This window comes from Hippichthys cyanospilos, chromosome 4 (genome assembly GCF_059441005.1).
Source record: "Hippichthys cyanospilos isolate Australia breed blue-spotted pipefish chromosome 4, RoL_Hcya_1.0, whole genome shotgun sequence".
NCBI lineage: Eukaryota > Metazoa > Chordata > Actinopteri > Syngnathiformes > Syngnathidae > Hippichthys > Hippichthys cyanospilos.
The window spans coordinates 11932244-11956098 of record NC_142372.1 but is presented as its reverse complement, the minus strand read 5'-3'; the positions used below and the strand labels follow the sequence as shown (position 1 = coordinate 11956098).

Sequence of the window (23855 nt, the reverse complement as noted above, 5' to 3'; positions counted from 1 at the left end):
TGGCTCCTGCAGAGTCCACACTTTTTCAATCTATTTTAAATTTCTTAAAAATGCATAAGAATAATACGTGGGAGAGTCAAATAATTATATTACGTGGAAAAAAAAAACGAGAAATGGACCATATTTTGAATTCAAGATTTTTTCCCAATAGTGTCTAATCCGTATAGGTTATTCCAGCATAGTCTGCTGTTCACATGGTGTTATCAACCTATCACCATAAAAACATTGCTTTATGTCTTGTGTGAGTTGTTCCATCCAAATTCAGTACAGTATGTACCATCCAGAACCATCGCACCTATTCATGAAGAAACTGTAAATAAACCTACGCTGAGCATGTACACGCCAAATTTGTTTGTTAAGTGGAAAGGAACATATTTTCGTCTTCTGATTGGCTCTTGGCTCTTAAAGCCAACATTCCACAGTGACTTCCCCGCTGGCTAAGTGTGGTCTCTCACTCACCTGGAGGAGTCCTTGTAGGCTGTGTTGGTCTGCCCACTCCAAGTTCACACTGCCTCAGGCATCACAGATTTAGTCACGGGCTCCACGTTGCACTGAGCTTATAGTGGAACCATGTATGCATCAGTCACAGCTGTCATCACTCTGCTTGGCTTCTGTTTGCTGCATTCTACCTCTGGACAGGTAAGTGCACTGTGAACTAATGGAAACAGTTCTTAGACGATTTAAAGGGTGTAAGTTTGGATTGTAGTTCATATTTAAAGAGTTGTGCTGTGAAGCAACGTGTATGGCATCATAAATTCAAGCAAAGTTCGAATGAGCCCAACTAGACATGAGCATAAATATACTGATTATATCAGTGTTTAATAAACGTTGACTGTCAAAGCTTCTTATTAAACTGAATCTTGCAGAGATGTCAACATTTGCATTTGCTGTAGTTTTACTCACGAATTCCCACCTTATTTACTGTGTTTGTACGTACGGTGTATCTCCATAAGGATATACACTAGTATGGGTACAGTTTGCTTGTACAGTGTATTCATTATTAATACATATGGAGAAAAGACAAAAAGAAGGGGGTGGGGGATTTGTACAACAACTTTTCACTGCATACCTGCATGCCTCTTACCCGCTGTGCTAACGTCAACCATACATGTGAAATGTGGTAGAAAGAGGCCTTTGACAAATACACTATAAACACCGGCCAAGCGCCTAATGACTGAAGGCACTCCAAACCTCGCTGCTGTCCAGATCAGAAATGTTTCCAACAAATATTGACTCTTCTTACGTAACTGTTGCTGGAAAACACATTTTTGGTTGCCTGAAAACATGCGTGAAGTGATGGCGCAAGGGTGAAATTATGCTGTTGAATGAGACGGGCAAGGGATGAGAACCCATTTGTGTAAATGGATAGCTTTAAAAAAAAAGTAAACACTATTCTTCATGATAAACTATTCTTTGTAGTATACGTATATACCAAAATATTGAAGGACACTGTCACTTATTGTTATTTTTTTTTAAAAAGTTTAAAGTTGTATATTAGAGTGGTGGATAGATAGATAGATAGATAGATAGATAGATAGATAGATAGATAGATAGATAGATAGATAGATAGATAGATAGATAGATAGATAGATAGATAGATAGATAGATAGATAGATAGATAGATAGATAGATAGATAGATAGATAGATAGATAGATAGATAGATAGGGTTGTTTTTTTTAAATGTTTCCAACATGACTTCTGAAAATTCAATAGTAATGCCTAATTAAATTTTGCCCAACCTGTAAGCAGTCGATATGAAAGATGCGGGTCAAGAGTTGAAATGTTCTAAGCAAACTACATCAGAAAAACATTCTCAGTTTTTCTACCTCCCTCAGTGGTGAGTTCAAGTAGCGTTTCAACCAAGCAGCGATTTCTCCTGGGATGACTGAGCCATTTGTGTCCGTAAGGTAACTTTTTTTCATTAGGGAATTGTACACTAGCAGGACCACAGTCTAGCTTGTCGTTTCAATGGTGATGGTTTTGTCCATGAAATGTTGTTTAAAAGAGCATGTTGCACAATATAGTAACTGTGATGTTTTCAATCCATGGAAAATTTGGGGGGAAGACAGCATGTGTAAAATGAAGTGTTATAAGTGCTAGTGGAAGAGGAATACAACTAAACACTACTGAATTAAAGTGCAAAATTAATGTTAGTTTTTGAGAATCATTCAGAAGCTCCATTGCTGAAAAGATGATATGTTGTGATTATTTTGTTGGCCTTTCGCAATGTTTACATGAGCGGAGAAGTTCTCCCCTCCGCCCGCCATTTTGCCTTCACGCCGGTGGCACTGCCCTGCGTGTTGGTTTTCGCTAGCCTTTCAAATGCGCTTTTTAAAGGCAGGAAAATTCACATAGATTTATAAATATGTTTGTGTATGCTTAATTCATCTATGTGCATATAGTCCTCACACAACATGCCAAATTAATTGTGATGAACACACTCATTCTCTCTGATACGGTTACATAACATTTTCCTTGCCAACCACACCCTTGGCCGCACCACATCTGAGAAGTAAACTGGGACCATTCAGTTTCAGATATTTACAGTACATGATTGTGGGGGTAGATGTTCCATCATGCAAATAGTTAGATTGGACAAACATACTTTGATCCAAGTATGTTTACTTCAATATCAAACAGCACACTTCTGTAGTGTACTTGACATTCAACAGACCTGCATCTGCATCAGATGTGATTGGAAGGCTTCGGTCTCAAACATTGACACAACATTTTTGGTCAAACACAATGCCTCTTCAGTCATATTTAAGCAATATGTTGTAATACCAGATTTTTCGGACTATAGGCCACAACTTTTTTCTTAGGATTTGAGCCCTGCGGCTTATAGTCCAGTGTGGCTAATCCGCAGATTTTTGCTTTTGTTGTTGTTTTTTATTTTTTTTTTTTTGCTACCCACCAGGACACAATCAACTGGTCAAGCTGATGTGTGTATCTGTTTAAGGTGTCAATTTATGGAACAAGAATGAAATAAAACTGAAGATGAGATGTTAAACCAATTGCTTTGCACAAATACTTTTACAAATATATTACTAAAAATATAAAAATGTCTAAATTGAATAAGATCCTGTATAAACGTTTGTGACGTGTAAATTTGATAGACAGTATATATGATTGTAGTTATATATTTACGATTGTATAGATGAATTATGTGCAATGTGTTGTTCACTAAAATATTCACTCAATGAAACAAAGGGAGACAAAAGAAGACAATCAAATTATTGATTTTGAGTTTGAACTGCTATTTAACTTAACCAGTATTCTGTCGCTGAAAATATCCATCCATCAATCCGTTTTCTCTAATATGTTGATGCTAAACATAGGATGTTGCCGTTGGCAGGCAGTTAAAAAAAAATGTAAAAAAAAAAAAAACAATAACCAACTTCCATATACCACCTTTTGGCATCACTATTTGATGTTTTGACCAGCGGCTTACAGTTTAGTGCGCCTTATCCGCCACAAAAAATGTTTTTTGCTCAATTTTTAAAATAAAATAAATAATAATAAAATAATAATTGAAAAGAAGAAATGCAATTTCCATCATTCAATTTGCAAAACCTGAGCATCGGACACATTTTTTGTGTTGTGAGTTACAACCAACTACTGCTTTTCGCTTTTGGATTACAGGACTGTTCAAGCAGACTGGAACTACAAGGATCCCTGAAACAAATTCAGAAACTTCTCTCAGCTCATGAAGCCTCCTACTTGCAGAGCCTGCGCAACCTGAAAAAGAAAATAAACCTACTGCAGAGCAGCACAGGGAAGCACACCACAAGAAACATAAACAGTAAGTTCTAAATAGGGAAAGAATGGCTCAAAATAAATAGTACTATATTAATGTAATATAACAAGCAAAATATTCATGTCTGGATTGATTATTTCTACAAGGTACCTGCCCAAAACTGGATGCGCCAAACAATGGGAGGAAACTGGGCAAATCACACAGCGTGGGCCATGAGGTTCACTTTTTGTGTGACCCTGGCTATGAACTTGTGGGAACAGAGAGCAGAATTTGTCAGGAAAGTTTGAACTGGAGCGGCCAGCAACCGATATGCAGAGGTGAACGTGACCAACATTCCCAATACCCTATTCTGTGTGTGACTCAACACTATATATTTTTTTTCATGTTGTCTTTTTTCAAAGAGTTTTAATGCTACTTTTTTTTTAATTGAAAAACATTGCACATTTTAAGGCGAAACTTCATGACAAGCCAATGTTGCATCATTACGATATAAAATGTTTCTTTTAATACAAATCGCAACATATTATTGCCTTAATGATGACAGAGCACAAGCTGACTTCATTTTGTCAGCTTGTTGTTCTCTAGCCACTCTAACAGCAACTTTTGTGAAATGAACCTTCAAAATGCCGTCTTTTAGTTTCTTCACACAAATTTTCCATCTTGATCTGTCCTCACGCAGAAGTCAACGAGTGTGCATCCATCCCATGCCTGAATGGTGGAACGTGTATAGATGAAGTTAACCAGTTTTCATGCATCTGTCCTAAAGGCTGGGCTGGAGAAACCTGCCAAAGCCCTGTACCAACATGTATGTACAATACAGTATATTGACATGAAACTCCGCTGCACCACAAATAAACATGGATATTTATTTTCCTTATTCTACCACCATAATGCTTCACGTGTGAAAATGTGTCATGGTCTGATGAAAACAATGTAGAACCTTTAGCCAGTATTCCAAAAGGCATGTTTGGCAAATTGGCACACTCAGTGCTGTTCATCAGCAAAAGAACACCATGATATGATAGTAATGTGATTGGTCAAGTCTAAACGCAGTCATGGCGAAAAGGTGTGCACTTTATCTTATCTTTTTCAGTGCCATGGACGAGAATTTTTGTCATGTAAAATACTTAGGTTGTGTGTCAGTGACAAGAATTATTATCACTATTTTTTTTAAATGAATGGATAGAAGACACTCATGGCCAGCACTCCTCTTTTTATGCCAATTGAACACTGTTGTAATGTAGTTATATACATACACAAGCTGTTACTTTGCTATCAAAAAGACATTTTCACTGTTTTTTTACGTTTCAACGAAGGGAAGGACTGTTGAAATGTTTCAGATGCTACTAAAAAAAACTTTTTGTGTCAAAGTCACTGTCGTGCAGAAAACACATCTTCACAAAAAAGCAAATGTTCTCCTTTTGTCCGAAATAGCTTCGTGTTATTCAAATGCCCTATATTCAAAGAATGATTACTAAAGAACGGAATAAGGTATAATCTTACTTTTTTTCTAAATAACAAATGGAATCCAATCTTTCATATGTTACCCTCAATGTCTACAAAGTCATACAATACAATAGTCTGTGGGCCTTGAAAAATGTGTGAAAATGCTCGAAATCGACACAGATATTACTTGGCACTGAAAGAGTTAATTGTTTTTTTTTTCCTTCCCCTCTTTAAAAGATTTCTCTCTTTTGCAATTGAAGTGACCCCATTACACAGTGTTCCCTCACCGCTTTGCGCTTCTCCTTTTCTACATGACGTACGATAATAACACCCCGACGCTCAGCCATAACACGAAGTCTGAAGCAGTCTTAACAGCCTGTTAATACTCGGTGTTGCTCAGCCACAGATTAAGGCACTTTTGGCATCTAGACTTTTATACGCACCGTATATACTTTGTTGTTGATACGGCTCTTGTGTTGGCTGTCATTAAAAAATTCAGGTGTACTTAATGAAGTGTCTGGTGAAGTTCGACCACAGATTTATGTAAATCCACAGACAACACTTTTTTAAGCCTGGAATTCCCTGGTCTACTAAAGGAGATTACTCTGCTCAGTGGTTTGGTTTGCCAATACAAGCCAATGCTACAACCCACAAAGTAGGATTTATTGAATTTAAGCCTGAAGTCCTGGACAGTTTCTGGGTGAGTGGCTATCTGCTCCCTGATGCACAGCTGTGGAATACAAAGAGACCTTAGGTCTGAAGCCTGGTTTATTTAGGGTTTTTTTTTTTTCATGTCATTTCTCCATCAACTTGAAGGTGTAATGTGCTGGTGGGTAGAGTACACTGGGCTTCCTGCATCAACTTTTGCTACCTGCATTAGTAGACATTCAATGGCGCTGTTTTTTGCAAAACACAGTCCATGTTAATTAGGAAGAAGAAAAGTGTTTGTTTGCTGTTTTCCTGTATTTTGAAGAAGTCATGTGTTTTATTGTCTTTTAATGGTTGAATGAATAAACTAATTTCACAAACACAAAATCATAAAAGATACCAGTGTAGCAATACTTGCATAAATGATGCAAAATCCTGTGTTTTTTGGCTTGGACTCACCTCTCAAAATTAGGGTTAGGCTGATTTATGTATGGGTTAAGTACTGTATTTTCCCTCCCTGAATGGACTTGACGGATTAGTTTCCATTTCATAAAGTGGTAAAATGAAAAAGAAAACAAAAATAGAAGCTTGGGCTATTAATGTTTTCTTAATAAAAGCAGTGCTTTATTTCTATCAATCTCTATTACATTTCAAATGATCACTCAATGTTACAAAATTTGAGAAACCCTAAATGTCCCATCACTGATTCGCTATTAGTAGAATGAGCCCATGGGCTTTTCTTGTGGCCCTTGGGGCCTTAAATTGTGGTTGGGTTGATCTCTGCTACACTGACTCATACGAGGATGGATGAAATTACTTGCATTTAATTTTTAATGCCGATGCGTCAATGTAAAAAACTGCAGTTTTGATGCACGTCTCGTTAAAATAATACACATACTGTTAAATAAACCTCTCTGACTTATCAGTCAGCCAGTTTGCTAGTGCCCTTAATGACTTAGCTGTCGAGTTGATCCAGCTTGGCCTAATCTACTTCCACTGACCTTTTCTGACTTCCTTTGCAGTCTTTGCCACCATCACAAACACCTCGGCCGCCACATCCCCAGCCTCTGCCACCGCCGCTGCTACACTGGCGGCTGATGCAGCTGGCTCCTTTGTGCGGCCATCACGCTGCAGCACGGTGCAGGGGACCACCCACTGCACTTGTGAGCCAGGGTATACCATCTCGGGCAGAGACAGCACCACTTGCACCGGTATGACTAATCGGTGATGTCAAAACTAAAACCCTCAAGCCATGTGGTTTCATGTTGAGTGTATGTTTTGTGCATTACAGATATAGATGAATGTGAGCTGTTTCATAATGGACAGGCTGGGAAACTCTGTTTACACACATGTGTTAACACAGCTGGAGGTTATCGCTGCACTTGTCCTGCTGGATATAATGTGACCCGCGATGGACGCAGCTGTAAAGGTGCATCTTTATCGTTATGTCTTGCCGAATTTGTACAAGCAGCATATGGGTAAACAAAATTCATCTACTTTTGCATTACATTTGCAAGATACAAATCTTCTGAATTCTCAGTTTATTGGCATTATTGTGGAATGAGTTTTCCCTTTGATGCTACAGACCTCAATGGTTGTCAACCCTTTTTCAATGCGAAATCTTTTTTTTTTTTTCAGCCAAGTAACCCCAAATCAAAGGAAAAGATTTTGGATGGGGAAAAAAACAATTAAAAACAACTGCTGTGTCATCTGTTTTGATTTAAATTTGGAACTGCACTGGTCGTGGCCTATCTAAGTGTCATTTATTCCCGAAGATAGATTGTGTAACATCACCTGTTTTATTTCTGGCGAGTCTCCCAGAAAATGGTGTCAGTAATGGCAATGTGCAGCCGTATAAAACGTCACTACCACATAATTTATCCATACGTTGTTTCGTGTTCTAATTGATTTGCTCTTATTTTGAAAAGAAAAATTACTTTGTTTCTATCAGGACAGTAAATTGGATTTGCTGATACCTGCAGAAACTTGTTAAAGTCCCATGTACAATGTGTCCCCAGTAGGCACACTGCTATTTGAGAATCAGCTCTGGAGACCATTTCATAATGTTTTTAAACAACAGGTTCATATTTCATTTTTATTTTAAGAAAAGGTAGCTCAGGTACTTCCAAACGGAAGAAAATGCCATGAAATGAATCGATAACAAATAACAGTTTTGTTTTGGTTATGCTGACAGATATTCCCCAAAAGACTTTTTTTTAATTCCTTAATTAAGAAAATGTAAAAGTCAAAATTGTAAATAGTTTTAAAGAGAAGATTATCATGCTGCAATACGCAGCACAGGAAAATACTTAGGCACCTGGCATGGATACTGAGAGCACTGCAAAATTGCATTAAGAAAAAAAACACCTAAAATAAATTTATATTAATATTAGTCATTGTTATCAACACTTAAAACGGATATGCTAAGATAGATTCAAATGTAAAGCAATGACTAATTGATATTTATCCAAATGATAATACCTCTCACCATCACTCTTATCGCCTACAGTGAATGTGAAGGGCGACTTATTTGCTGTGACCCCAAAGAAATATGTAAAAAAAGTCAAGATAATAAAATTCATTGCGCAGAAAAGAGTAAAAAAGGACAAAGAACGAGGTGAAGAGGGGAAGCATCAGTTGTATCACCTCGTTAATTTAGCCTTGTGTGCGTTCAGGCGTTTGTTTACTTGTGTAGCCACCTGACCTTTTGCCACCTGAAAATATACAGTATATGACATCATGGTGAAATGGTCAATGATTTAACAGCTTCCTCTCCTATGGGAGGACATACTCCAAGAGTGGACCATGTGGAAGTTATCATAATAATTCCTCCCAGCTTCCACTTTCAATTTGTTTACACATCTAAATTGATTTCTCATGCAAGACGTTGGAGGAATGATGAATACATTTGTGCCTGCCATGTTGCTTCTGTTGCCTTGCAGACATTGATGAGTGTGCCTCCAGACAAAACAACTGCACCAGGGAGCAGACGTGCATCAACACATATGGAGGTTTTCAATGCGTTCGTGTGGACTGTCCAAAAAACCCTCATGCCACCTATGTCAAAACATCACCAATGTAAGACTAGCGTAGACTCACTGGCTCACACATTTACCGGTAGTCCATCTTTGTAATTCTTGAAAATAAGATGCAAAAAAACAAATTCCACTTCAAACCACAACCAAACTGACTTTAATAATACCGTGCTGACTAAAATTTTCATACACCACCCTGTGTTATATCAGACACAGTTTCAACATTGTTATTCCGCTTACTCTTGTTATCCTTTCTTTCAAGGCGCTGCGAGCGTAATCCCTGCCCTGTGGATAACAAGCTGTGTTCTCAAGCTCCAAATTCCTTCTCCTACCATTACCTGGCAGTCGTGTCCAACCTGTCAGCTCCCCGTGTCATGTTCCGGGTTTCAGCGTTGCGTCCGATAGGTGACACGCTTCGCTTCTCCCTGCTGGGTGGGAGGCAAGCCCGACGTCACTTCACAGTCCAGCGTTCGGATCGCCTGACGGGTCAGCTGATGCTGAGCAGCGCGGTGCAGGGCCCTGCCACTCTGGAGGCTGAGGTGGAGATGAGTGAGTTGGAGAGACGGGTCCAGCTAGGCAGGTACATAACAAAAGTCACCATGTTTGTTTCCCCATATGAGTTCTAAAACCAAAGATGGGTAAAGTTGCAGCCTGGATGGTTATTAGTAGAAACATAAATTGGCAAGTTGCCATTTATGTCATTTGCAATACAGCTGTTCTTGCATTGCTGCACGTGATACTGTAGGTGGCTTTATTAGAAGACATGCATACAGTGCTACAGAAATGCTAATCTAGTGCAGGTTTTGATGAAGTCAGCGAAACATATTCAATGTCTAGTCTGTGTTAATGAAATATTGAATCACTTCATTAAATTTAATCAGAACGAAGGAATTATTTTGCATTACAAACTGTATTCCTGCAATTTCCAAACAGGGTGTGGTGAATGTTTCATTAGTGTTGCTTTGGGAAATCATCCAACTTCACTTCATTTTTCCCAAAATATTTGAATAATTAGAAACACATGTTAGTTTATCTGTCAGGCAGAATAACTGAACACTCTTCCATTAGATGGTGGAGGGTACAATAAACCTGTGTATCCAACAGTAGGCAGTCATACAACAGAATAAAAGCTGTACGTTAAATTAAACAGACTTAGCTTTCACACTTGGTACAGTGAGTAAATCTGAGTATATCGCAATGAGATCCTCATTATTTCAGGTTATATACGTTGTGTGACATTTTCATTTTATGGTGTTCTGTGAGTTTATTCTCATGTAAAACGAGTGTTCTTGGGCTCAATAAAGGTTTGGAATGATAGACATTACTGTCAAAAGTGGTAACCGATTGAACGGTTTGTCTTTCACATTATAAGCAAGATAGAGCAAATGTGATAGCTTAAATGTTTTCAATACTGATGTATGTATATATTAAAAATGTGTGTGATTTCTCTTCTATTGAAAAAAAAACTGTCAAATAAATTCAAATGTGTGGAAAAAAATGCCTTTTTTACGTGCAAAAATATTAAAAATCCTCCAGGCCATGTCTTTGGCTTTCATGAAAGTGAGGGGTGCATGTGAGCTGCTGCAACACCCAGTGTCAAAAAAGCCCACAAAGTATAACAGGGAACCGCTGTTCTGCAAACACACCACCAAATACAGGCTGCTCAAAGAAGCTGCTTTGTACAGTGCAGGAATAACTGACGGCTTAAATTCGCCTATATAACATGCATGCAGGAGCACGTCTTTGCAATTCACACAGTGCATGCGTGAGAGTGTCTGAAACATATACTGTATTGTGCTGTACTAATGAGTGTAAATTCGTGCAATATTCTAATCAAGAACTGCCAAACAAAACATGTACCTGTGGATCACGAGGGAGCATGAAACTCGACAGTTTCAACGTTATTATATTGTTATGGCTCTTAAGATTTGGAATATGCCTCTTGTTTAGCTAACACACAAGGCAAAATCATTCAGTAATTTGTTATGCCCTCTTGAAAACAACGTTTTTCAGCGTGTGTGGAAACTACTGTAGACATTAAGTACGTGGCTAAAACACGGAGCTACATCGCCTCCCACTGTCTGGTCTTGTAATTGCGCAAACCCGTTTGCTGCCAAAATTTTTTCTCTCAAGACAAATATACGTACTTTTATTTTAGCGAAATATGACGCAATTTTCTGTGTTTCTGTATGCATGTGTGTGCGCGCGCGTGCGTGCGTTCGTACTTGCGTGTGTGCGTGCATTTTATAAAGCGCAATGAATATTTGTAAAAGGGTGAATCTACAATATAAAGTAAATCATTGATTGCATTTTATACGAGTTGGGAAAAAACGACATTCGTTTTAACGCGTTGTAATAGTTAACATCATTTTTCATTGACTACGTCCTAGAAATATTTCAGACGATGTTCGAAGTTTGTAAAAGGCGTAAAAGTCTTTTTAATTATGTGTAATTTATTTTACGAAACATGCCATGGTCTTTCAAACCTCACCGGATTAATGGTAATTAACGAAATTTTAATGGAGACAACTAAAAGGGATTGTTGGCTACAATTTGTCTGAAAATAAATTTTGAATGAATAATGATTGAATGAGTAAATAAATATGTGTAGATTAAGCCCCGATGACGCTTAGTCAAAACATCCGTGATGTTCAAAAAAAGAACAATCCCAAACTTTTTTTCCGGCTCCTCCCAGTGACTTCCCCCAGACTTCCATTTTCCCAAGGAAAAAAAAACTTTTATTCTTCAATCATTATTAACTTAAACAACACCCAAGTAAGTAACTTCTAAGGGTCGTTTGAACTTAACCCGAATGATTGCATTCTCTTGAATTTCCCACCTTGTTTTGAAGTTTTGGAGCTTGCAGGAAAACTCACGTTTGTCTTGTTTTTGTTCCAACTACTGCCAACTAGCTTGGAACGTTAGCTTAGCTTTTCAGTAAACACAAGCGGGCGAACTATGTAAGCGCAGCTCGCGTCTTGAAGTGCTAAAATGTGAACTTTTAGTGCTGTCGCCAACAGATAAGTTTACTTGTTGAACAATACAGCCTTTCTCACATGCTAATTTGTGATAATGCTCGTAGTTCGGCACGCGTGGTCTTCTGTGCAGTGCCTCGGGCTACGAAATTTTTACATTTTGCACCCAAACGATTTGTTCAAATGTTTGCTGAAAAGAACGCAATGTTTGTGATTATTTACCTGCAACGTTAAATTCGCAAATTGCAATTAAATTGTGTTGTATTCATCACGTGTTTATATAAACTCTTGCGCTACATTTTACTATTAGCTGTAGATGTAAAAGTTATATTCCACATTGTTCATAGCAAACTCCATTAAGCGTAAAACCTTTCAGAGAAATATCTTTTTTGTATTTGTTACATTTACAGGTGGGTATAACTTTTTTTTTTTATTACACCTCTCACAAACGTTAGATGTATTCAGCTTTTAGGTAAACTTGAGGTTCGGCCTCATATTCACCTTAACCATGAAATGTAAATTTGGGCATTCAAAACAACAGTTAACGCAAAAAGTGCTTAAAACACGATCTTCAGAAGTAAAAAAAAAAAAAAAAAAAAAAAAGTAAAGATTACTAGAAAACGATATAGTGCATTTGAGGTCCATTTCTGAAATTCAACTCCAAAGTATAGAGTAGTTCATATGTACCAGTCTGTTAAATTGGTTGGCTTTATTAGTACTAGAATCCATCCATTCATTAATTTTCTAGAGCCGCTTATTCTCACAAAGGTAGCAGGCTTGCTGGTGCCCATCCCAGCTGACTTCGGTCAGTAGGCAGGAGACATCCTCAACTGGTTGCCAGCCAATTGCAGGGCATGTACCGGAATCGATCTGCTTTTTTTTTTTTAACTGCTTAAGATGGTGTTCTTTTTGCGCGCATCAACTCATTGTTCTTGCATCTTCCAACCCATTGCTTTGTGATTGTCTTCAGGATGACACAGCCATAGCTCTGAAGCTGTAGCAAAATGTCTCCCAAAGTGCCGAGCGGCCAAGGCAAAGGGGAATATTCAGCTGTTCAAGTCGCAGTCCGAGTCCGGCCGCTTCTGCCAAAAGAGCTTCTCCGCTGTCACGAGAGCTGCATCACTGTGGATTCTGAGCTCCAGCGGGTCACCCTAGGTCACGACAGACACTTTCTGTGCGATTTCCTATTTGAGGAAACATGCTCTCAAGAGGAGGTTTATTCAGCTTCAGTCCAGCCACTCATTGATGCTTTCTTCCAAGGTTTCAATGCGACAGTTTTTGCTTATGGTCAAACGGGCTCAGGCAAGACTTACACCATTGGGGAAGCTAATATATGTAAGTTGTTCATATTGTCTGCATTTAGTTTAATAGTTCAATTTGCTAATTTGCTCTGAGCCATTCTCCACTCTTTTTTTGTTGTTGTCTGCATGTATTTTTAGCGTCATTTCGAGATGAGGAGCAGGGCATCATCCCCAGGGCGGTTGCGGATGTATTCAAGCTGCTGGATGAAAACGACCTCACAGACTTTTCTGTCCGAGTGTCCTATTTGGAGGTCTACAAAGAGGAATTCAAGGACTTATTGGAGGTGGAAACTGCAAGCAAGGACATCCACATTCGAGAAGATAAGGGCAACATAGGTATGGGATTTTCTGTCTTCATTCTAATATACCCTCAATGGCCATGACATTTAGTACCTGAGAAACAATTTAAGAGCACAATTGCATAATAGGTATAATAATCCATTATAAAATTGTGTGACAGCCTGTAAATATTGAGTTGGGGAAGGTTTGACATAAGTGTGGCACAATTAGTCATGTGGTATGTTTTGTTGCTATAGTATACTGTATGTCTGTCTGATCTCTTGTTTTGTGTAGTGCTGTGTGGGGTCAAGGAGTGCGTCGTAGAAGGTCTCGATGAGGTGTTGAGTTTACTGGAATCAGGAAACACAGCCAGACACACCGGCGCAACTCAAATGAATCCAAACTCCAGCCGCTCTCACACCATTTTCACCATATACATGGATCAGCGTCGGGGAAGTTTGCGTCTCTACGGGAGTGCCGCAGGTGGCGGACCCCAAATGCTGTCTTCCAAATTTCATTTTGTGGACTTGGCCGGCTCCGAGCGCATCTTGAGAACAGGCAACACGGGAGAACGACTGAAGGAGAGCATTCAGATTAACAGCGGTCTTCTTGCCCTTGGAAATGTTATCGGAGCCCTCGGTGACCCCAAAAGAAAAGGCTCTCACATTCCGTACAGAGATTCAAAAATCACAAGGTGCTTTTCTAGTCATACCGTACTGTTAATCAAGCATATACATTTAATCCACAGTTGGTATTATCTCACTTTCACACAGGATCCTCAAAGACTCTTTGGGAGGGAATTCAAAAACCCTGATGATAGCCTGCATCAGCCCGTCGTCATCAGACTTTGACGAAAGCCTCAACACGCTCAACTACGCCACAAGGGCCCGCAATATTCAGAATCGAGCTACAGTCAACTGCAAGCGAGAGCCGGATCGAGTCGAAGGGTTGGAGCAACAAATTAAGGCCCTTCGCCGAGCCCTGGAAAATCGCCATCGTTCAGAGACCCGGATCATTTCTCACGCCGATCCCAACAGGAGGCCGCGACTTGGCGAAGGAGAAATCAGCAGACTGCAAGTGCAGGGGGCCCACTATCGAACCTGCACAGACACCGCTTACAGGTTGCTTTACGATTTAACTCCTGTAGTATAAATACTGTATCTGTAATGTATAAACTTCCCATCATAAGCTATACTGTGCGATATGGTAGATTGCTTCGCGAGCTGCAAAGTGAAGGAGTGCTGACTGCGGAACACAGTCTGAGAGTGAAAGAGTGGCTCTGCTCTGTGGAGGAGGAACGTAGTCGTCTGACTACCGCATCCGGACCAGACAGCGGCATTGAGAACAGCTCAACAGAAGAAAATGTGGCTTTAAGAAGGGAAAGGCCTTCTGTCAACCACCAGGTGTGTTTCATTCAAATCTATGCTTTTTAGTTGAAAATAACAAAACAATTGTATTAAATTATTATTAAAGCTGACCATACATTTTTTTTAAGCCCTCTGAAAATGGCATTATTGAAGTTCCGCGTTTCTTGCAAAACGATGATATCTTCAGGCCTTACGTGTAACTGCAACGCTTATGCCGATATGTTAGCGGATGCACATTTAATTGAATTCTAATTGCGATCATGATATTGACTGCCACAATTAATTAAACTGATCCTTGGTAATATTAACATTTAAAAAGTCAATCTTTTTGTGTGTGTTTTTTTTTCTTGACCAATGTTTTCAAAAATAGTATGAGCATCATTAATGCTTATCAACATTATTGAAGGTAATTAAAGCAAAGAAGTAGCTGATTTAAATCAGTAAGCCTTGATTTGGAGAAAAGCAGTGCTTTGTCGCCATCTTGTGGCATCTTTGGGCCAAAGTAAGTACAATACAATAGAGACGCCGCTTGACAAAAGCACAGCGTTTATGCGAACTTGTGTCATCTATATTAAAAATTTTCTTAAGGAAGGCATCCAATTATTTGCAGAGAATAATATTGAATCAACTTTAAGCTTGTTCATATATGACTTAAATATTTTAATTTCTAATGATATACTTGCTTAACCTAATGCAGACCTTGATTTCGTTAACCTTTGAACAAAATGTCTGATAAACATAACTAATCCGATAAAATTTTGACTCATGTTAACCTCCAAACACTATTTAAAACACAAACAGTGAACATGTGTTACATAGTAATCTTTGTTTCTGCCATGTGAACTTAGGATTCCGATTCTGTGGAGGAAAAGTGGGACTTTGAGCGGGACAGTGTGAAAGACGGCGAGAAGGATGAGACCGTAGCCAGGCTTCAAGCTCAGGTCCTTCGTTTGGAGAGGGAGAACACAGACTTTTTGGCGGCTCTGGAAGATGCAATGGAGCAATACAAGCTACAGGTCTGTTCAATCAGAGTCCTGATTTCTGCTGGTTTGTTACCAGCAGAAATTTGGTTCATCAGAATAGAAGCCCAACAAAGTTGCTGTTTGCTGCTGTTATATTTGTTTATTTTACTATATATCACAATTTTCTATTTGTCAGAGTGATAAGCTGCAGGAGCAACAGGACCTGATTGCTGAGTTACAGTGTCTGGTAACCAGTCCCGATGTGCGCGGCCTGGGCCTGAATTTGTTTTCACGGCCTCACACTGCTCCGATTAGCTCCATGCAAAGAAGCCAAAATGGAGGTTTGCAGGTAACCAAATTCTGGACTGAGTTTTTGTATTTGCACCAATAAACCATTTTTATTTAGCATCTTAGCCTTATGATGTTAATGTCCCGATTTGCCTGGTTTAAATCCACGATAACCTTGTCGGAGATATATTTATAAATAAAGTTTCTATTCATAGTTGGTGCTTTTTTTTAATTTTTTTTCAAAAGTAATAGATTATTAAAATAATGTGGAAAAAAACTGCCACCGCTTTTTTTTAAATTGTTCTAATCCCTGCTCTCAATTCTTTTTTTTTTTTGTTATCATTGGGGTCACATCAAATTGAAGATGTAGCTAAGGTGTCCTGTGCATAGTCATGTAATTTTGCGTTTTTGGGTGATGATGGTTTTTACAGGGTGATGATCAGGATGTTTCTCTCTATGAGGAACAGATGACCTCGAGTGGAGCCGAAATTCATGGGCTCAATCTTGACAGGGCACAATGTAATCATCTCAGAGTGAGACAAAGGTTTGTCTTGAGAATCAGTTTGTACCTCACACAATCAAGATACAATTACAACAGTTCACACACCGTTATTATAATTGCAGTTGTTCCTCCTGTTTTTTCATGATGTAACATTGAACGTATTTGATGCCAGGCAGGTGAACCAAACCTGGACCAAGAAGGACATGCTGTTGGTTGGGCGAGTAGTCGATGGGACATCTCATCTACCCGAACCCAATCAATGTGCCAATGTAGCCAGAAAAGCATGTAAGTTCAACCTTTTTACATTGTGGCACTCAGGTGGGCTGAAGTCATACATACAGAAATGCAAGTCAAGCAGTGGCTGTTTACAAGTCGCCTTTCTCTTAGTTTCCTTTGTCACCTTAACGTAAAAGGGAGAAAAAAAAGACTCGATTTGAAGTGTTCAGCTCAGATCACCATCATAGAAGACTTTAATGACATCTTGTAAATAACTCCCAGGTTGATTGTCAACTTCATTTCAAACAAAACTCTCTACATTTCAATTAGTGTTCATTCAACGACTTCCTGTTTTAATTTTTACTCGTACTATGTCCTTCCATTACTTCTCAGCCAACTCCAGTGTAGGTGAAACCGCTGTACGCGATGCCCTGAGGAACTTCGAAGGAGTTTCAGAGCCAGGTCTTCTTCAGGCTCAGCAGAAGATAAGGGAGCTGTCAGTCACTATCCGCATGAAAGAAGAACTCATCAAGGAGCTGGTCAAAACAGGTACACGTCCTACTGAAATTTTTGAGTATGTTCTCTTTCTTGTGCCATATGTTACACTTGGACATGCTGTATGTGGTTTATCAGGCAAGGATGCGCAGTCCCTGAATAAGCAGTACAGTCACAAGATCACAGCTCTGGAGAGCGAAGCCATGCAGGCGCGGCAAGAGCTGCATGAAGCCCAAAGGCAACTCCAGGAGCTGGAGAGGCAGGAACGAGAGATCAGTGCCTCAGACAAGACCAGAGCTCAGGAGTGTCGGCGAAAGATTGCGGCTGCTCAAAGCAAAGTTCAGGTTTGCATTCTGTCAGCTGTGGAACCCATTCACTCTCCGACTAAATATCAAGCTATATTAGAGTGGGGCTCAACATAGGCATGTTTTGTTTGACAATTGAGGCTTTTATCAATTTTTCGGTGGGCATGTCTAAGGCTGAAAGAAGTCCTTAAGTAATTTGGTTTATAAAAATGCTGTACGCTTTGATGCTGAGAACCTGAGACAGTCACCATTCTGATCACATTTTAACAAACCTTGCTGTCTAAAATGTGCTGTTTTAGCCAATAAATTATTCCTATAGACCACAATTTTTTGGGAGAGATTTGTCTAAAATCTAATGTTTGTAGAGGCCCACTAGGCCACACCAAATGGCAAAACATGTTTTAATTGACACAAAAATCTTAGATTTGAATTTAATGGTAAAGTTGTTTTTTAGGATTGAGGCTAAAGAACCATTTTTTGCCCAAATTCAACTGCTAAGATGTAAAATATCCTCAGATTTTAAAGTAGTTCCTGCTTGCTATGGGCATTTGAAATATGAACGTGCCAAAACTTTGAAGGTTTTTTTTTTTTCCTCAAAACTAGGGATTTCAACTTGCTGTAACTTCATTTTTGTTTTTGAGCTACCGCCATATATTTTATATAAATTTAAGGGGATGTTATGGAAAATTAGAATATAATTCTACATAAGTCTGGTTTTGTGAAAACGCATCACAAACAATTTATTTTGATGTCGTACTTTGTCAGTTTGTGTCATGAAAAGTATTTACCGTAATTAATTTGCAAATGGTTTTGTTGAAGGTCCTGAGTCAACGCCAGAGAGATACGGCCCATCTGGCTAATCTGCCGGCGCAAAGCGAGCGGCGTGTGCTCGAACTGGAGCGCAGTGTTCAGTCAATGAGACAACAACAGGAGCTTTTGCAGAAGCGGCTGCGTCAGGAAAGTCAGCAGAAACGTCGCCTGGAGACAGAGATGCAGCGCAGAACTCACAGAGTCAAGGTGTTCTTTACTTTGTGTATTCTTTTTCTTTTCTTTTGATCCTTTTGATAGGTTTTCGGATCTTCACGCGTCCTCTTTTATAGGAGCTTGAGATAAAGAATGAGCAGCAGCAAAAGATCCTGAAGATCAAGACTGAAGAGATTGCTGCCTTCCAGCGGCAGAGACGCAGCGGTAGCAATGGCTCTGTCATCTCTCTTGAGGAGCAACAGGTTTAGTGATAATTGTATTGCAGAAGCAAGCCTAAACTCCATTGTCTTGTGGTGACGGTGCCATTTCGTGCCTTGTGTGAGCAGAAGATAGAGGAGCAAAAACGCTGGCTGGATGAGGAAATGGAACGTGTGCTGGACCAGAGACGTGGACTTGAAGATCTGGAAGGTGAACTGACTAAACGGGAGGAAATCCTGGCCAAGAAAGAAGCCCTGTTACAGGAGCGCAGTGGTCTGGAGACCAAGAGGCTCCGCTCTAGTCAGGTATTCAACCAGAAAACCAGAAGTTTAAAGGGCATGCTTAAGAGGGAAAGAGTAATACATTTTCACTGACTTCATTTGTCTCTGCAGGCGCTGAGTAAAGATCTGGTGACTCTGACGGGACGCATAGAGACCCTTGAGCATGAGTTGAGCGAGAGGAACGGTCTCCTTCGCAGCAGCAGTGCTCAGGATTCCCAGCAGATTCGACAAGAAATCTCTAAACTGCGTCAAGAGAAAGATTCTTTGCTCAAACAAAGAGTAGAGCTGGATGATAAGTTGCGCCAAGGAAACCTGCTCTCACCTGAGGTCAGAATCTTCACCCTGAACATTTTAGCGTACGCCCACATTTTCTCGTGTATTTTATCAATGGGGTGTAACTAGGGCTGGGGAGAAAGTCGACCAAGTAGTTTAAGTCGACTTTAAAAATAGATTGACGAAAAATGTCCGCCTCAAAGTAATGCCTGAACTATGTCTGTGCCGCCCTTTTCCATATGGACCTTTCTTGCAGACATACACAGTGTTGCAATGGTGGCAAAGGAGAACAAAAAGCAAGATAACACAACTTAGGGATCATTTTCAATTTGAAAAAAAAAACGGTCACAGAATTAATGTTCAATTACATTTTATAGCGGAGAAGGCGTACCATATTGGTACTAATAGAGTAAAAAAAAAAAAAAAAAAGGTATGCAAAGACTTGTCTTGACAACCGCTCCATCGCTTGTCTTGGTACACCACCTAGTGGTCGAATGAGGGAGGCTATATAACTACAAAAAACTCATTTTGGCTTGGTTTTAGAAGTATGGATTTTCACTAGAAGGGGACAGTCAAACATTCTGCTTATCAAGAAGTAGTACTGTATAGTAGCTACCAGATAGCTCTTCTCTCAAGTTCACTCATGGAATATTGTTGATGTATCATCTATGAGTGACTTTAAGGACACAAATGCGTGCGGGATGTGTATATTATGTATGTGTGAAGGAAGTGGTAGTTAGCGTTTGTGGTATTTTGGTCCTTTTCAGCTCTTCTACTGATTCCAAAGATTGCCACACATGACCATATAACATAAAGGTTTTGGTAACTGCTAGTGTGCTAATGCTAATCGCAATTGCTAACTGGTTGACATAGGCTAATTTTGTTGGGTTGTAAATATTCATATGTATAGAAGATAATGAATAATGAGTAGTTATCCACTCATTTCAATTCACATCCACCTGAAGGAATCTAGAAAAAGCTTCTTGCCTTAAACTAGTTCCTAGCGTGTTCGTTTTTGTTGAAAGATCGCCCACACCACAACATAGTGAAACAATTGATTTAATCCAGACAGAGTGGGAAAGTACACGAGGCCTCGGGCCAGTCCTGCCATGGGTCGGAGCAGAAAATGGCAACGTTTCACCTTCAACATTCAGTTCTTATACCCTTTTGGGGCATCTAGTCCCACTGTGGAATGCAAGTGTGTGTGTGTGCGTGCACGTGCGTGCGTGCCTGTCGGTGTGTGCGTGTGTGCGTGCGTGGGGGTCTGTTTGCGTGGGGATGGTGTCTTCAAAAGTCTTTGTTCTGCCGGCCATTCTTTGAAGCGGGAGGAAGTCTGAGCACCATAAAACCCTGACTGATATCTTCTCTTGAAGGCCACACCTAGCCTTTTGCCCATGGTGGAATGTTGGTCGGGGGATGCCATCTGTTCCTTTTGGAGGTGCCGACTTGTCTTTATTTCCCCTGGGCCAGGACCATATCTGCTTTATACTGACATTACGTCGTCTCAATCTTTATTAGAATAACACAGTTCCATGTACACACTATTTTATTGATATATTGAATTTGAAAAATATGAATTTCCTTCACACCTTAGTAGATTATTAAAAAAACAAACCGGCTCACATGATAAGTTACAATATTGGGAACAAGTTTAGGCCAACAAAACCTTTTACGTTAAAAATGCTTTCCTAAACGTTTGGTGGCCATTCTAACGTTTCAAGTCAATGTTCGTTATCTCAATGTTCATAGCTTTAAAAAAACACTAGGGTGACCCTGCTTAACGTCAAGCAAGCTCTTACAACATGAACCTGAGTCTTTTCTCTCTGTTTCAACCAGGAGGAGCGAACCCTCTTCCAGCTGGATGAGGCCATCGAAGCTCTGGATGCCGCCATCGAGTACAAGAACGAGGCCATCACCCAAAGGCAGAGACAGCTCCGGGCATCTGCCAGCATGCTGTCCCAATGGGAGATGAACCTCATGGCGAAACTCAGCTACTTGTCTGCTTCTGAGACCAGAGCTCTGCTCTGCAAGTATTTTGACAAGGTTTGTGGTTCTTCGTTTCATCTCACCTACAGGGCTGTGTCCTGCCATTGAAACGCCGTGGTCTGATCTTGTCTTTGAAACTCAACTTCCTAAATGAATAAATAATAAATAAATAAAACTATCTCAAGGCTAAGGATTGCACCGCTAACCACTATCAGCGCCAATATTGTACACTAAAAATGTGATACCTTAGCCCTGATACCGTGTAAGAGAAAGACTACTGTTTAAACCTCTACTAGAAACAATAATGATCATTTTAATGTCGCGCTAAACACTGTGGTAACCTCGGTTGTTTGCGCAGGTGGTGTCCCTGCGCGAAGAGGAGCGTAAGCTACAACTTGCGCTCGCCGAACTGGAAATGCAGCTGGATGAACAGCAGCGGCAGATGCAGTGGCTGGAGAACGCTCTGGATCGCACGCAGCTCGACACCGACCGGAGGCTCACACAGCAGCAGAAGGAACACGAGAGGAGCGTGCAGCTCTTACTGCAACAGTGTCGAGGTGTGGATCGCATTTCCAGAACCTTGTGTCGCTTTTAACTCATTCAATGCCAGGGACGTATTTTCATGTTTTTTTAAGAGTTCAGACATTCAATCAAGTATCAATTTAATACTTAAGTATCTAGAAATTAATGTACTCAAGTTTTGATATAATACTTAACTATCAGGGATTTAATGTCTGGACTTTAAAAAAAATACGTAATTGAGGTAATGTATTTTCACATTATGAATCTATACGAAGAGTTTAATTTTCCAACATTTCCACATTTTCACCAAATGAAAAACTCATTAATTCCCAGATGGCACATTCATTATGACAGATTCACATTAGAGGTGTGCCCAACAACAGCGTTCACACACAGTTTCTCCATAATTTGCATTTTCTGGTTTTGTTAAGCTCTTTAAGCTGCTAGAAATTGCAAATGTGCGTCCATGCAGAGCAAATGGACGAGGGCCTGGCAGGAAGGCAGCGACATTACGAGGGATGGATCCACGGGCTCAGCAAGGAGCTGAACCACTATAAGGCGGCAAATGTGGAACTGAGCAACAAACTGAGAGAATTCTGCGGTTCTGCCAATCAGCCAAAGGAGCAGGTCAAAGGTATATTTCAAGTCTTATTTTCATCCTTTGAAATAGAATCAATCTTGATCTTCTGACTGTTCTATTGTGCTACTCTTCAGTGGTGCCATGCTACGGTAAACCACTAGGTGTCAGTAGTATTGACAGCCACGGGGGCAGAGGGACATCAATGAGCGACAAACCTTCAAAATCCAGAGAGGAAATGCGGGAGCTGGTGAACGCCCCTCTTCCATCCATATGGAGGCGCTCTTCTCTCCCCACCGAGGAGCCCGCAGTCATGGAGGAGCTTTGGCGAACGGCCTCGGATGGCCCCATCAACCGTGTGGTCCAACCCGGGCTGAGCTCGTCCAGCGTTCCGACATCGTTGCCCGCTATGAAGTCTCGGAGAGATTCCCGCCGCAGCAGCCTTAATGTCGGACCGCTCAATGCAAACAATGCTCTCATAGACTTGAGGAAGAATCTTGCCTGAACAACAAAAACTTTTTATTTTATTCATGTAGAATAGCCTGGATATTGTTAATTGTTTCCCCAAAACGTGTTTTCAGTTTTGTATTTTGATATATTTGTATTTAATTGTTTAATGGACTGATTTTTATACAAAGCACTTTGACTGGTAGTTTTTGTGTTAAGTGTGCGACGTATTGCCCTTTAAGATTGAAAGTCATTCGTCAGCATGAATACGAAATAAGGATTTCTTTTAAAGTCTTATCAGGTCACAGCAGAGGTGGCAAAAGAGTTCACACTATGCGAATTACAGGCATCTGAGTCAAAATGACGGGTAAATTAAGTAAAAGACCTCAACTACCGTTAACTACCTATTTGCTGAAGTAAATAAATACAGTATCTGTTTTAGACACTGTAAGATTTAGACCGGTTTTCATTAAAAAGGAATGAATTAAATGATTATAGATGTTAAAAAACTTGCAAATAAAGGTGTTCTTAACCAACATTATGGTTTAAATATAGTTGTAGGTCTAATTATCATTAAAATATTTTACTGTGGCACTTCTCCTGAGTTCCATGTTTGTTATAGTGATGGACAATGGTAAATGCAGCACCTCCTGCTGCCCGTACTGAAGAAAGGTCTGAATCTTACACATTGTCCCTTTTAAAATAAAAAAGTGCCATCCCCCAAAAATATGGTAAATAAAGCATTCTGAAAGAAATCTATTAGGCACAACCCAATGACCTAAGACACTGAACAAGGGGGAAAAAAAGGCAGAATGAAAGAAGGAACTATTAAAAACCTCAAGTACAGATGGTAGTTAGACAATCAGGAACTACAAATTAGAACAATAGTGATTAAAAAAAGGAACATGTTACATTGGAATAAAAGGGCCAATTTGGGGAGGAATTCTTATGTGAATTAAAAGTATTAGTGGAATCGGTACTTGGTATTTGTGACTACTTAGAAGTTAAGT

The 23855-nt window shown here is 39.8% G+C and overlaps 2 protein-coding genes across 2 annotated transcripts; both read left to right on the top strand.

The window, feature by feature from the left end:
* The first annotated feature begins 473 nt into the window (after positions 1-473).
* LOC148424617 (fibulin-7-like) lies at positions 474-10385 on the top strand. Its single transcript, XM_088412321.1, has 8 exons — positions 474-639; positions 3644-3803; positions 3905-4075; positions 4438-4563; positions 6875-7063; positions 7144-7281; positions 8795-8930; positions 9150-10385. Exons 1-8 carry the CDS (start codon positions 571-573, stop codon positions 9511-9513), a joined length of 1353 nt encoding a protein of 450 aa, XP_088268447.1. The 5' UTR covers positions 474-570; the 3' UTR covers positions 9514-10385.
* Positions 10386-11596: 1211 nt separating this feature from the next.
* Positions 11597-23381, top strand: kif7 (kinesin family member 7). The gene is made up of 20 exons (XM_088414106.1): positions 11597-11662; positions 12833-13197; positions 13302-13499; positions 13737-14136; positions 14216-14563; positions 14653-14845; positions 15658-15825; positions 15968-16120; positions 16491-16603; positions 16734-16846; positions 17171-17326; positions 17411-17616; positions 18397-18594; positions 18678-18803; positions 18888-19064; positions 19152-19367; positions 21150-21356; positions 21658-21856; positions 22294-22455; positions 22536-23381. The coding sequence occupies exons 2-20, from the start codon at positions 12867-12869 to the stop codon at positions 22901-22903; spliced, it is 4032 nt and encodes a 1343-aa protein (XP_088270232.1). The 5' UTR covers positions 11597-11662; positions 12833-12866; the 3' UTR covers positions 22904-23381.
* Positions 23382-23855: the final 474 nt, after the last annotated feature.